Below are 16,023 nucleotides of genomic sequence, written 5' to 3' on the forward strand. Positions count from 1 at the left end.
ATTATAGTAAAGCTTTCTTTGTAAAAAAACGATATAGTATAGTAAGGCTTTTTTCGTAAAGGACGACATAGTATAGTATAGTAAGTCTTTTTTGTAAAAAACGACATAGTACAGTAAGGCTTTTTTTGTAAAAAAAACGACATGGTATAGTAAGGCTTTTTTGTAAAAAAAACGACATAGTATAGTAAGGCTTTTTTCGTAAAAAAACGACATAGTATTATAGTAAAGCTTTCTTTGTAAAAAACGACATAGTATAGTAAGGCTTTTTTCGTAAAGGACGACATAGTATAGTAAGTCTTTTTTGTAAAAAACGACATAGTATAGTAAGGCTTTTTTGTAAAAAAAAACCGACATAGTATAGTAAGGCTTTTTTCGTAAAAAAACGACATAGTATTATAGTAAAGCTTTCTTTGTAAAAAACGACATAGTATAGTAAGGCTTTTTTCGTAAAGGACGACATAGTATAGTATAGTAAGTCTTTTTTGTAAAAAACGACATAGTATAGTAAGGCTTTTTTGTAAAAAAAAAACGACATAGTATAGTTAGGCTTTTTTCGTAAAAAAATGACATAGTTTAGTATGGCTTTTTTCGTAAAAAACGACATAGTCTAGTAAGGCTTTTTTCATAAAAAACGACATAGTATAAAGGCTTTTTTCTTTAAAAAATGACATAGTATAGTAAGGCTTTTTTTCATAAAAAACGACATAGTATAGTAAGGCTTTTTCGTTAAAAATGACATACTATAGTAAGGCTTTTTTTGTAAAAAACGACATAGTATAGAAAGGCTTTTTTCATTAAAAACGACATCGTATTATAGTAAAGCTTTCTTTTATAAAAAACGACATAGTATAGTAAGGCTTTCTTTGTAAAAAACAACATAGTATAGTAAGGCTTTTTTCGTAAAAAACGACATAGTATAGTAAGGCTTATTTCTTTAAAAAAACGACATAGTATAGTAAGGCTTTTTCTTAAAAAACGACATAGTATAGTAAGGCTTTTTTCGTTAAAAAAAACGACATAGTATAGTAAGGCTGTTTTCGTAAAAAAATGACATAGTATAGTAAGGCTTTTTTGTAAAAAAATAACATAATATAGTAAGGCTTTTTTCTTAAAAAACAACATAGTATAGTAAGATTTTTTTCGTAAAAAACGACATAGTATAGTAAGGCTTTTTTCGTAAAGGACGACATAGTATAGTAAGTCTTTTTGTAAAAAACGACATAGTATAGTAAGGCTTTTTTGTAAAAAAAAACGACATAGTATAGTAAGGCTTTTTTGTAAAAAAAAAACGACATAGTATAGTAAGGCTTTTTTCGTAAAAAAACGACATAGTATTATAGTAAAGCTTTCTTTGTAAAAAACAACATAGTATAGTAAAGCTTTTTTCGTAAAGGACGACATAGTATAGTAAGTCTTTTTTGTAAAAAACGACATAGTATAGTAAGGCTTTTTTGTAAAAAAAAAACGACATAGTATAGTAAGGCTTTTTTCGTAAAAAAACGACATAGTATTATAGTAAAGCTTTCTTTGTAAAAAACGACATAGTATAGTAAGGCTTTTTTCGTAAAGGACGACATAGTATAGTAAGTCTTTTTTGTAAAAAACGACATAGTATAGTAAGGCTTTTTTTGTAAAAAAAAACGACATATTATAGTAAGGCTTTTTTGTAAAAAAAACGACATAGTATAGTAAGGCTTTTTTCGTAAAAAAACGACATAGTATTATAGTAAAGCTTTCTTTGTAAAAAACGACATAGTATAGTAAGGCTTTTTTCGTAAAGGACGACATAGTATAGTAAGTCTTTTTTGTAAAAAACGACATAGTATAGTAAGGCATTTTTGTAAAAAAAAACGACATAGTATAGTAAGGCTTTTTTCGTAAAAAAACGACATAGTATTATAGTAAAGCTTTCTTTGTAAAAAACGACATAGTATAGTAAGGCTTTTTTCGTAAAGGACGACATAGTATAGTATAGTAAGTCTTTTTTGTAAAAAACGACATAGTATAGTAAGGCTTTTTTGTAAAAAAAAAAACGACATAGTATAGTAAGGCTTTTTTGTAAAAAAAAAACGACATAGTATAGTAAGGCTTTTTTCGTAAAAAAACGACATAGTATTATAGTAAAGCTTTCTTTGTAAAAAACGACATAGTATAGTAAGGCTTTTTTCGTAAAGGACGACATAATATAGTAAGTCTTTTTTGTAAAAAACGACATAGTATAGTAAGGCTTTTTTGTAAAAAAAACGACATAGTATAGTAAGGCTTTTTTCGTAAAAAAACGACATAGTATTATAGTAAAGCTTTCTTTGTAAAAAATGACATAGTATAGTAAGGCTTTTTCGTAAAGGACGACATAGTATAGTAAGTCTTTTTTGTAAAAAATGACATAGTATAGTAAGGCTTTTTTGTAAAAAAAACGACATAGTATAGTAAGGCTTTTTTGTAAAAAAAAACGACATAGTATAGTAAGGCTTTTTTCGTAAAAAAACGACATAGTATTATAGTAAAGCTTTCTTTGTAAAAAACGACATAGTATAGTAAGGCTTTTTTCGTAAAGGACGACATAGTATAGTAAGTCTTTTTTGTAAAAAACGACATAGTATAGTAAGGCTTTTTTGTAAAAAAAACCGACATAGTATAGTAAGGCTTTTTTCGTAAAAAAACGACATAGTATTATAGTAAAGCTTTCTTTGTAAAAAAACGATATAGTATAGTAAGGCTTTTTTCGTAAAGGACGACATAGTATAGTATAGTAAGTCTTTTTTGTAAAAAACGACATAGTACAGTAAGGCTTTTTTTGTAAAAAAAACGACATGGTATAGTAAGGCTTTTTTGTAAAAAAAACGACATAGTATAGTAAGGCTTTTTTCGTAAAAAAACGACATAGTATTATAGTAAAGCTTTCTTTGTAAAAAACGACATAGTATAGTAAGGCTTTTTTCGTAAAGGACGACATAGTATAGTAAGTCTTTTTTGTAAAAAACGACATAGTATAGTAAGGCTTTTTTGTAAAAAAAAACCGACATAGTATAGTAAGGCTTTTTTCGTAAAAAAACGACATAGTATTATAGTAAAGCTTTCTTTGTAAAAAACGACATAGTATAGTAAGGCTTTTTTCGTAAAGGACGACATAGTATAGTATAGTAAGTCTTTTTTGTAAAAAACGACATAGTATAGTAAGGCTTTTTTGTAAAAAAAAAACGACATAGTATAGTTAGGCTTTTTTCGTAAAAAAATGACATAGTTTAGTATGGCTTTTTTCGTAAAAAACGACATAGTCTAGTAAGGCTTTTTTCATAAAAAACGACATAGTATAAAGGCTTTTTTCTTTAAAAAATGACATAGTATAGTAAGGCTTTTTTTCATAAAAAACGACATAGTATAGTAAGGCTTTTTCGTTAAAAATGACATACTATAGTAAGGCTTTTTTTGTAAAAAACGACATAGTATAGAAAGGCTTTTTTCATTAAAAACGACATCGTATTATAGTAAAGCTTTCTTTTATAAAAAACGACATAGTATAGTAAGGCTTTCTTTGTAAAAAACAACATAGTATAGTAAGGCTTTTTTCGTAAAAAACGACATAGTATAGTAAGGCTTATTTCTTTAAAAAAACGACATAGTATAGTAAGGCTTTTTCTTAAAAAACGACATAGTATAGTAAGGCTTTTTTCGTTAAAAAAAACGACATAGTATAGTAAGGCTGTTTTCGTAAAAAAATGACATAGTATAGTAAGGCTTTTTTGTAAAAAAATAACATAATATAGTAAGGCTTTTTTCTTAAAAAACAACATAGTATAGTAAGATTTTTTTCGTAAAAAACGACATAGTATAGTAAGGCTTTTTTCGTAAAGGACGACATAGTATAGTAAGTCTTTTTGTAAAAAACGACATAGTATAGTAAGGCTTTTTTGTAAAAAAAACGACATAGTATAGTAAGGCTTTTTTGTAAAAAAAAACGACATAGTATAGTAAGGCTTTTTTCGTAAAAAAACGACATAGTATTATAGTAAAGCTTTCTTTGTAAAAAACAACATAGTATAGTAAAGCTTTTTTCGTAAAGGACGACATAGTATAGTAAGTCTTTTTTGTAAAAAAACGACATAGTATAGTAAGGCTTTTTTGTAAAAAAAAAACGACATAGTATAGTAAGGCTTTTTTCGTAAAAAAACGACATAGTATTATAGTAAAGCTTTCTTTGTAAAAAACGACATAGTATAGTAAGGCTTTTTTCGTAAAGGACGACATAGTATAGTAAGTCTTTTTTGTAAAAAACGACATAGTATAGTAAGGCTTTTTTTGTAAAAAAAAACGACATTATAGTAAGGCTTTTTTGTAAAAAAAACGACATAGTATAGTAAGGCTTTTTTCGTAAAAAAACGACATAGTATTATAGTAAAGCTTTCTTTGTAAAAAACGACATAGTATTATAGTAAAGCTTTCTTTGTAAAAAACGACATAGTATAGTAAGGCTTTTTTCGTAAAGGACGACATAATATAGTAAGTCTTTTTTGTAAAAAACGACATAGTATAGTAAGGCTTTTTTGTAAAAAAAAACGACATAGTATAGTAAGGCTTTTTTCGTAAAAAAACGACATAGTATTATAGTAAAGCTTTCTTTGTAAAAAATGACATAGTATAGTAAGGCTTTTTCGTAAAGGACGACATAGTATAGTAAGTCTTTTTTGTAAAAAATGACATAGTATAGTAAGGCTTTTTTGTAAAAAAAACGACATAGTATAGTAAGGCTTTTTTTGTAAAAAAAAACGACATAGTATAGTAAGGCTTTTTTCGTAAAAAAACGACATAGTATTATAGTAAAGCTTTCTTTGTAAAAAACGACATAGTATAGTAAGGCTTTTTTCGTAAAGGACGACATAGTATAGTAAGTCTTTTTTGTAAAAAACGACATAGTATAGTAAGGCTTTTTTGTAAAAAAAACCGACATAGTATAGTAAGGCTTTTTTCGTAAAAAAACGACATAGTATTATAGTAAAGCTTTCTTTGTAAAAAAACGATATAGTATAGTAAGGCTTTTTTCGTAAAGGACGACATAGTATAGTATAGTAAGTCTTTTTTGTAAAAAACGACATAGTATAGTAAGGCTTTTTTTGTAAAAAAAACGACATGGTATAGTAAGGCTTTTTTGTAAAAAAAACGACATAGTATAGTAAGGCTTTTTTCGTAAAAAAACGACATAGTATTATAGTAAAGCTTTCTTTGTAAAAAACGACATAGTATAGTAAGGCTTTTTTCGTAAAGGACGACATAGTATAGTAAGTCTTTTTTGTAAAAAACGACATAGTATAGTAAGGCTTTTTTGTAAAAAAAACCCGACATAGTATAGTAAGGCTTTTTTCGTAAAAAAACGACATAGTATTATAGTAAAGCTTTCTTTGTAAAAAACGACATAGTATAGTAAGGCTTTTTTCGTAAAGGACGACATAGTATAGTAAGTCTTTTTTGTAAAAAACGACATAGTATAGTAAGGCTTTTTTGTAAAAAAAAACGACATAGTATAGTAAGGCTTTTTTGTAAAAAAAAACGACATAGTATAGTAAGGCTTTTTTCGTAAAAAAACGACATAGTATTATAGTAAAGCTTTCTTTGTAAAAAACGACATAGTATAGTAAGGCTTTTTTCGTAAAGGACGACATAGTATAGTAAGTCTTTTTTGTAAAAAACGACATAGTATAGTAAGGCTTTTTTGTAAAAAAAAACCGACATAGTATAGTAAGGCTTTTTTCGTAAAAAAACGACATAGTATTATAGTAAAGCTTTCTTTGTAAAAAACGACATAGTATAGTAAGGCTTTTTTCGTAAAGGACGACATAGTATAGTATAGTAAGTCTTTTTTGTAAAAAACGACATAGTATAGTAAGGCTTTTTTGTAAAAAAAAACGACATAGTATAGTTAGGCTTTTTTCGTAAAAAAATGACATAGTTTAGTATGGCTTTTTTCGTAAAAAACGACATAGTCTAGTAAGGCTTTTTTCATAAAAAACGACATAGTATAAAGGCTTTTTTCTTTAAAAAATGACATAGTATAGTAAGGCTTTTTTTCATAAAAAACGACATAGTATAGTAAGGCTTTTTCGTTAAAAATGACATACTATAGTAAGGCTTTTTTTGTAAAAAACGACATAGTATAGAAAGGCTTTTTTCATTAAAAACGACATCGTATTATAGTAAAGCTTTCTTTTATAAAAAACGACATAGTATAGTAAGGCTTTCTTTGTAAAAAACAACATAGTATAGTAAGGCTTTTTTCGTAAAAAACGACATAGTATAGTAAGGCTTATTTCTTTAAAAAAACGACATAGTATAGTAAGGCTTTTTCTTAAAAAACGACATAGTATAGTAAGGCTTTTTTCGTTAAAAAAAACGACATAGTATAGTAAGGCTGTTTTCGTAAAAAAAATGACATAGTATAGTAAGGCTTTTTTGTAAAAAAATAACATAATATAGTAAGGCTTTTTTCTTAAAAAACAACATAGTATAGTAAGATTTTTTTCGTAAAAAACGACATAGTATAGTAAGGCTTTTTTCGTAAAGGACGACATAGTATAGTAAGTCTTTTTGTAAAAAACGACATAGTATAGTAAGGCTTTTTTGTAAAAAAAAACGACATAGTATAGTAAGGCTTTTTTGTAAAAAAAAAACGACATAGTATAGTAAGGCTTTTTTCGTAAAAAAACGACATAGTATTATAGTAAAGCTTTCTTTGTAAAAAACAACATAGTATAGTAAAGCTTTTTTCGTAAAGGACGACATAGTATAGTAAGTCTTTTTTGTAAAAAACGACATAGTATAGTAAGGCTTTTTTGTAAAAAAAAAAACGACATAGTATAGTAAGGCTTTTTTCTTAAAAAAACGACATAGTATTATAGTAAAGCTTTCTTTGTAAAAAACGACATAGTATAGTAAGGCTTTTTTCGTAAAGGACGACATAGTATAGTATAGTAAGTCTTTTTTGTAAAAAACGACATAGTATAGTAAGGCTTTTTTTGTAAAAAAAAACGACATAGTATAGTAAGGCTTTTTTGTAAAAAAAACGACATAGTATAGTAAGGCTTTTTTCGTAAAAAAACGACATAGTATTATAGTAAAGCTTTCTTTGTAAAAAACGACATAGTATAGTAAGGCTTTTTTCGTAAAGGACGACATAATATAGTAAGTCTTTTTTGTAAAAAACGACATAGTATAGTAAGGCTTTTTTGTAAAAAAAAACCGACATAGTATAGTAAGGCTTTTTTCGTAAAAAAAAGACATAGTATTATAGTAAAGCTTTCTTTGTAAAAAACGACATAGTATAGTAAGGCTTTTTCGTAAAGGACGACATAGTATAGTAAGTCTTTTTTGTAAAAAACGACATAGTATAGTAAGGCTTTTTTGTAAAAAAAACGACATAGTATAGTAAGGCTTTTTTGTAAAAAAAAACGACATAGTATAGTAAGGCTTTTTTCGTAAAAAAACGACATAGTATTATAGTAAAGCTTTCTTTGTAAAAAACGACATAGTATAGTAAGGCTTTTTTCGTAAAGGACGACATAGTATAGTAAGTCTTTTTTGTAAAAAACGACATAGTATAGTAAGGCTTTTTTGTAAAAAAAACCGACATAGTATAGTAAGGCTTTTTTCATAAAAAAACGACATAGTATTATAGTAAAGCTTTCTTTGTAAAAAACGACATATTATAGTAAGGCTTTTTTCGTAAAGGACGACATAGTATAGTATAGTAAGTCTTTTTTGTAAAAAACGACATAGTATAGTAAGGCTTTTTTGTAAAAAAAAACGACATAGTATAGTAAGGCTTTTTTGTAAAAAAAAACGACATAGTATAGTAAGGCTTTTTTCGTAAAAAAACGACATAGTATTATAGTAAAGCTTTCTTTGTAAAAAAACGACATAGTATAGTAAGGCTTTTTTCGTAAAGGACGACATAGTATAGTAAGTCTTTTTTGTAAAAAACGACATAGTATAGTAAGGCTTTTTTGTAAAAAAAAACCCGACATAGTATAGTAAGGCTTTTTTCGTAAAGGACGACATAGTATAGTAAGTCTTTTTTGTAAAAAACGACATAGTATAGTAAGGCTTTTTTGTAAAAAAAAACGACATAGTATAGTAAGGCTTTTTTCGTAAAAAAACGACATAGTATTATAGTAAAGCTTTCTTTGTAAAAAACGACATAGTATAGTAAGGCTTTTTTCGTAAAGGACGACATAGTATAGTATAGTAAGTCTTTTTTGTAAAAAACGACATAGTATAGTAAGGCTTTCTTTGTAAAAAACAACATAGTATAGTAAGGCTTTTTTCGTAAAAAACGACATAGTATAGTAAGGCTTATTTCTTTAAAAAAACGACATAGTATAGTAAGGCTTTTTCTTAAAAAACGACATAGTATAGTAAGGCTTTTTTCGTTAAAAAAAAACGACATAGTATAGTAAGGCTTTTTTCCATAAAAACGACATAGTATAGTAAGGCTGTTTTCGTAAAAAAATGACATAGTATAGTAAGGCTTTTTTGTAAAAAAATAACATAATATAGTAAGGCTTTTTTCTTAAAAAACAACATAGTATAGTAAGATTTTTTTCGTAAAAAACGACATAGTATAGTAAGGCTTTTTTCGTAAAGGACGACATAGTATAGTAAGTCTTTTTTGTAAAAAACGACATAGTATAGTAAGGCTTTTTTGTAAAAAAAAAACGACATAGTATAGTAAGCCTTTTTTGTAAAAAAAAAACGACATAGTATAGTAAGGCTTTTTTCGTAAAAAAACGACATAGTATTATAGTAAAGCTTTCTTTGTAAAAAACAACATAGTATAGTAAGGCTATTTTCGTAAAGGACGACATAGTATAGTAAGTCTTTTTTGTAAAAAACGACATAGTATAGTAAGGCTTTTTTCGTAAAGGACGACATAATATAGTAAGTCTTTTTTGTAAAAAACGACATAGTATAGTAAGGCTTTTTTGTAAAAAAAAACGACATAGTATAGTAAGGCTTTTTTCGTAAAAAAACGACATAGTATTATAGTAAAGCTTTCTTTGTAAAAAACGACATAGTATAGTAAGGCTTTTTTCGTAAAGGACGACATAGTATAGTATAGTAAGTCTTTTTTGTAAAAAACGACATAGTATAGTAAGGCTTTCTTTGTAAAAAACAACATAGTATAGTAAGGCTTTTTTCGTAAAAAACGACATAGTATAGTAAGGCTTATTTCTTTAAAAAAACGACATAGTATAGTAAGGCTTTTTCTTAAAAAACGACATAGTATAGTAAGGCTTTTTTCGTTAAAAAAAAACGACATAGTATAGTAAGGCTTTTTTCCATAAAAACGACATAGTATAGTAAGGCTGTTTTCGTAAAAAAATGACATAGTATAGTAAGGCTTTTTTGTAAAAAAATAACATAATATAGTAAGGCTTTTTTCTTAAAAAACAACATAGTATAGTAAGATTTTTTTCGTAAAAAACGACATAGTATAGTAAGGCTTTTTTCGTAAAGGACGACATAGTATAGTAAGTCTTTTTTGTAAAAAACGACATAGTATAGTAAGGCTTTTTTGTAAAAAAAAACGACATAGTATAGTAAGCCTTTTTTGTAAAAAAAAAACGACATAGTATAGTAAGGCTTTTTTCGTAAAAAAACGACATAGTATTATAGTAAAGCTTTCTTTGTAAAAAACAACATAGTATAGTAAGGCTATTTTCGTAAAGGACGACATAGTATAGTAAGTCTTTTTTGTAAAAAACGACATAGTATAGTAAGGCTTTTTTGTAAAAAAAAAACGACATAGTATAGTAAGGCTTTTTTCGTAAAAAAACGACATAGTATTATAGTAAAGCTTTCTTTGTAAAAAACGACATAGTATAGTAAGGCTTTTTTGTAAAAAACGACATAGTATAGTAAGGCTTTTTTGTAAAAAAAAACCCGACATAGTATAGTAAGGCTTTTTTCGTAAAGGACGACATAGTATAGTAAGTCTTTTTTGTAAAAAACGACATAGTATAGTAAGGCTTTTTTGTAAAAAAAAACGACATAGTATAGTAAGGCTTTTTTCGTAAAAAAACGACATAGTATTATAGTAAAGCTTTCTTTGTAAAAAACGACATAGTATAGTAAGGCTTTTTTCGTAAAGGACGACATAGTATAGTATAGTAAGTCTTTTTTGTAAAAAACGACATAGTATAGTAAGGCTTTCTTTGTAAAAAACAACATAGTATAGTAAGGCTTTTTTCGTAAAAAACGACATAGTATAGTAAGGCTTATTTCTTTAAAAAAACGACATAGTATAGTAAGGCTTTTTCTTAAAAAACGACATAGTATAGTAAGGCTTTTTTCGTTAAAAAAAAACGACATAGTATAGTAAGGCTTTTTTCCATAAAAACGACATAGTATAGTAAGGCTGTTTTCGTAAAAAAATGACATAGTATAGTAAGGCTTTTTTGTAAAAAAATAACATAATATAGTAAGGCTTTTTTCTTAAAAAACAACATAGTATAGTAAGATTTTTTTCGTAAAAAACGACATAGTATAGTAAGGCTTTTTTCGTAAAGGACGACATAGTATAGTAAGTCTTTTTTGTAAAAAACGACATAGTATAGTAAGGCTTTTTTGTAAAAAAAAAACGACATAGTATAGTAAGCCTTTTTTGTAAAAAAAAAACGACATAGTATAGTAAGGCTTTTTTCGTAAAAAAACGACATAGTATTATAGTAAAGCTTTCTTTGTAAAAAACAACATAGTATAGTAAGGCTATTTTCGTAAAGGACGACATAGTATAGTAAGTCTTTTTTGTAAAAAACGACATAGTATAGTAAGGCTTTTTTCGTAAAGGACGACATAATATAGTAAGTCTTTTTTGTAAAAAACGACATAGTATAGTAAGGCTTTTTTGTAAAAAAAAACGACATAGTATAGTAAGGCTTTTTTCGTAAAAAAACGACATAGTATTATAGTAAAGCTTTCTTTGTAAAAAACGACATAGTATAGTAAGGCTTTTTTCGTAAAGGACGACATAGTATAGTATAGTAAGTCTTTTTTGTAAAAAACGACATAGTATAGTAAGGCTTTCTTTGTAAAAAACAACATAGTATAGTAAGGCTTTTTTCGTAAAAAACGACATAGTATAGTAAGGCTTATTTCTTTAAAAAAACGACATAGTATAGTAAGGCTTTTTCTTAAAAAACGACATAGTATAGTAAGGCTTTTTTCGTTAAAAAAAAACGACATAGTATAGTAAGGCTTTTTTCCATAAAAACGACATAGTATAGTAAGGCTGTTTTCGTAAAAAAATGACATAGTATAGTAAGGCTTTTTTGTAAAAAAATAACATAATATAGTAAGGCTTTTTTCTTAAAAAACAACATAGTATAGTAAGATTTTTTTCGTAAAAAACGACATAGTATAGTAAGGCTTTTTTCGTAAAGGACGACATAGTATAGTAAGTCTTTTTTGTAAAAAACGACATAGTATAGTAAGGCTTTTTTGTAAAAAAAAACGACATAGTATAGTAAGCCTTTTTTGTAAAAAAAAACGACATAGTATAGTAAGGCTTTTTTCGTAAAAAAACGACATAGTATTATAGTAAAGCTTTCTTTGTAAAAAACAACATAGTATAGTAAGGCTATTTTCGTAAAGGACGACATAGTATAGTAAGTCTTTTTTGTAAAAAACGACATAGTATAGTAAGGCTTTTTTGTAAAAAAAAAACGACATAGTATAGTAAGGCTTTTTTCGTAAAAAAACGACATAGTATTATAGTAAAGCTTTCTTTGTAAAAAACGACATAGTATAGTAAGGCTTTTTTCGTAAAGGACGACATAGTATAGTATAGTAAGTCTTTTTTGTAAAAAACGACATAGTATAGTAAGGCTTTTTTGTAAAAAAAAACGACATAGTATAGTAAGGCTTTTTTGTAAAAAAAACGACATAGTATAGTAAGGCTTTTTTCGTAAAAAAACGACATAGTATTATAGTAAAGCTTTCTTTGTAAAAAACGACATAGTATAGTAAGGCTTTTTTCGTAAAGGACGACATAATATAGTAAGTCTTTTTTGTAAAAAACGACATAGTATAGTAAGGCTTTTTTTGTAAAAAAAAACCGACATAGTATAGTAAGGCTTTTTTCGTAAAAAAACGACATAGTATTATAGTAAAGCTTTCTTTGTAAAAAACGACATAGTATAGTAAGGCTTTTTCGTAAAGGACGACATAGTATAGTAAGTCTTTTTTGTAAAAAACGACATAGTATAGTAAGGCTTTTTTGTAAAAAAAACGACATAGTATAGTAAGGCTTTTTTGTAAAAAAAAAAACGACATAGTATAGTAAGGCTTTTTTCGTAAAAAAACGACATAGTATTATAGTAAAGCTTTCTTTGTAAAAAACGACATAGTATAGTAAGGCTTTTTTCGTAAAGGACGACATAGTATAGTAAGTCTTTTTTGTAAAAAACGACATAGTATAGTAAGGCTTTTTTGTAAAAAAACGACATAGTATAGTAAGGCTTTTTTCGTAAAAAAACGACATAGTATTATAGTAAAGCTTTCTTTGTAAAAAACGACATAGTATAGTAAGGCTTTTTTCGTAAAGGACGACATAGTATAGTATAGTAAGTCTTTTTTGTAAAAAACGACATAGTATAGTAAGGCTTTTTTGTAAAAAAAACGACATAGTATAGTAAGGCTTTTTTGTAAAAAAAACGACATAGTATAGTAAGGCTTTTTTCGTAAAAAAACGACATAGTATTATAGTAAAGCTTTCTTTGTAAAAAACGACATAGTATAGTAAGGCTTTTTTCGTAAAGGACGACATAGTATAGTAAGTCTTTTTTGTAAAAAACGACATAGTATAGTAAGGCTTTTTTGTAAAAAAAAACCGACATAGTATAGTAAGGCTTTTTTCGTAAAAAAACGACATAGTATTATAGTAAAGCTTTCTTTGTAAAAAACGACATAGTATAGTAAGGCTTTTTTCATAAAGGACGACATAGTATAGTAAGTCTTTTTTGTAAAAAACGACATAGTATAGTAAGGCTTTTTTGTAAAAAAAAACGACATAGTATAGTAAGGCTTTTTTGTAAAAAAAACGACATAGTATAGTAAGGCTTTTTTCGTAAAAAAACGACATAGTATTATAGTAAAGCTTTCTTTGTAAAAAACGACATAGTATAGTAAGGCTTTTTTCGTAAAGGACGACATAGTATAGTAAGTCTTTTTTGTAAAAAACGACATAGTATAGTAAGGCTTTTTTGTAAAAAAAACCGACATAGTATAGTAAGGCTTTTTTCGTAAAAAACGACATAGTATTATAGTAAAGCTTTCTTTGTAAAAAACGACATAGTATAGTAAGGCTTTTTTCGTAAAGGACGACATAGTATAGTATAGTAAGTCTTTTTTGTAAAAAACGACATAGTATAGTAAGGCTTTTTTGTAAAAAAAACGACATAGTATAGTTAGGCTTTTTTCGTAAAAAAATGACATAGTTTAGTATGGCTTTTTTCGTAAAAAATGACATAGTCTAGTAAGGCTTTTTTCATAAAAAACGACATAGTATAAAGGCTTTTTTCTTTAAAAAATGACATAGTATAGTAAGGCTTTTTTTCATAAAAAACGACAGTATAGTAAGGCTTTTTCGTTAAAAATGACATACTATAGTAAGGCTTTTTTTTGTAAAAAACGACATAGTATAGAAAGGCTTTTTTCATTAAAAACGACATCGTATTATAGTAAAGCTTTCTTTTATAAAAAACGACATAGTATAGTAAGGCTTTCTTTGTAAAAAACAACATAGTTTAGTATGGCTTTTTTCGTAAAAAATGACATAGTCTAGTAAGGCTTTTTTCATAAAAAACGACATAGTATAAAGGCTTTTTTCTTTAAAAAATGACATAGTATAGTAAGGCTTTTTCTTAAAAAACGACATAGTATAGTAAGGCTTTTTTCGTTAAAAAAAACGACATAGTATAGTAAGGCTTTTTTCCATAAAAACGACATAGTATAGTAAGACTGTTTTCGTAAAAAAATGACATAGTATAGTAAGGCTTTTTTGTAAAAAAATAACATAATATAGTAAGGCTTTTTTCTTAAAAAACAACATAGTATAGTAAGAATTTTTTCGTAAAAAACGACATAGTATAGTAAGGCTTTTTTCGTAAAGGACGACATAGTATAGTAAGTCTTTTTTGTAAAAAACGACATAGTATAGTAAGGCTTTTTTGTAAAAAAAAACGACATAGTATAGTAAGGCTTTTTTGTAAAAAAAAACGACATAGTATAGTAAGGCTTTTTTCGTAAAAAAACGACATAGTATTATAGTAAAGCTTTCTTTGTAAAAAACAACATAGTATAGTAAGGCTTTTTTCGTAAAGGACGACATAGTATAGTAAGTCTTTTTTGTAAAAAACGACATAGTATAGTAAGGCTTTTTTGTAAAAAAAAAACCGACATAGTATAGTAAGGCTTTTTTCGTAAAAAAACGACATAGTATAGTAAGGCTTTTTTGTAAAAAAAACCCGACATAGTATAGTAAGGCTTTTTTCGTAAAAAAACGACATAGTATTATAGTAAAGCTTTCTTTGTAAAAAACAACATAGTATAGTAAGGCTTTTTTCGTAAAGGACGACATAGTATAGTATAGTAAGTCTTTTTTGTAAAAAACGACATAGTATAGTAAGGCTTTTTTGTAAAAAAAAACGACATAGTATAGTTAGGCTTTTTTCGTAAAAAAATGACATAGTTTAGTATGGCTTTTTTCGTAAAAAACGACATAGTCTAGTAAGGCTTTTTTCATAAAAAACGACATAGTATAAAGGCTTTTTTTTGTAAAAAACGACATAGTATAGAAAGGCTTTTTTCATTAAAAACGACATCGTATTATAGTAAAGCTTTCTTTTATAAAAAACGACATAGTATAGTAAGGCTTTCTTTGTAAAAAAAACAACATAGTATAGTAAGGCTTTTTTCGTAAAAAACGACATAGTATAGTAAGGCTTATTTCTTTAAAAAAACGACATAGTATAGTAAGGCTTTTTTCGTAAAAAAACGACATAGTATAGTAAGGCTTTTTTCGTAAAAAAACAACATAGTATAGTAAGGCTTTTTTCCATAAAAACGACATAGTATAGTAAGGCTGTTTTCGTAAAAAAATGACATAGTATAGTAAGGCTTTTTTGTAAAAAAATAACATAATATAGTAAGGCTTTTTTCTTAAAAAACAACATAGTATAGTAAGATTTTTTTCGTAAAAAACGACATAGTATAGTAAGGCTTTTTTCGTAAAAAAACAACATAGTATAGTAAGGCTTTTTTCGTACAAAACGACATAGTATAGTAAGTTATTCTTTGTAAAAAAAAAACAACATAGTATAGTAAGGCTTTTTTTCGTAAAAAAAATGACAGTATAGTAAGGCTTTTTTTCATAAAAAATGTCAGTATAGTAAGGCTTTTTTCTTTAAAAAACGACATAGTATAGTAAGGCTTTTTTGTAAAAAACGACATGGTATAGTAAGGCGTTTTTCGTAAAAAAATGTATACTATACATGGTCATTATTTTAACGAAAAAATGCTTACTAAACATGGTCAGTTTTGAACAAAAAAATGAACATGTATAGTAAGGCCATAATGACCATGTATAGTATACAATGTATACTATACATGGTCATTATTTAAACGAAAAAATGCTTACTAAATATTGTCAGTTTTGAACAAAAAACCCTTACTATACATGGTCATTATTTTAACGAAAAAAGCCTTACTATACATGGTATTCCTCCTGTTTTTTTGCATTTTTTAATTTTTTGCGTTTTTTGCATTTTTCAAATTTTGCGGGGCACACTGAAAGTCAGGGGACTGCGCTTCCAATCCACCATACTTAACCTGATAGGATGAAACAGAAGGATGCCGGCTTGAGGAAGAAGGAAACACTTTTACTGAGAGTCATAATGATGCAAATGGAGCCTGTCACCATCATGGTGAGACTTAGGAGAGCCAAAACAGCGGCCGCCAGATTCAAATCTAGCA

At 27.0% G+C, this 16,023-nt stretch overlaps 1 protein-coding gene across 1 annotated transcript in view; it reads right to left on the reverse strand.

Moving 5' to 3' along the window:
* cacng6b (calcium channel, voltage-dependent, gamma subunit 6b) overlaps positions 1–16,023 on the reverse strand; it is a 40,435-nt gene that overhangs the window by 14,939 nt on the left and 9,473 nt on the right. The window contains exon 4 of the mRNA XM_077599150.1: positions 15,880–16,017. Coding sequence (XP_077455276.1) covers positions 15,880–16,017 — 138 coding nt within the window. The remainder of the gene's footprint in view (positions 1–15,879; positions 16,018–16,023) is intronic.

Source organism: Stigmatopora argus, chromosome 4 (genome assembly GCF_051989625.1).
Source record: "Stigmatopora argus isolate UIUO_Sarg chromosome 4, RoL_Sarg_1.0, whole genome shotgun sequence".
Lineage (NCBI taxonomy): Eukaryota > Metazoa > Chordata > Actinopteri > Syngnathiformes > Syngnathidae > Stigmatopora > Stigmatopora argus.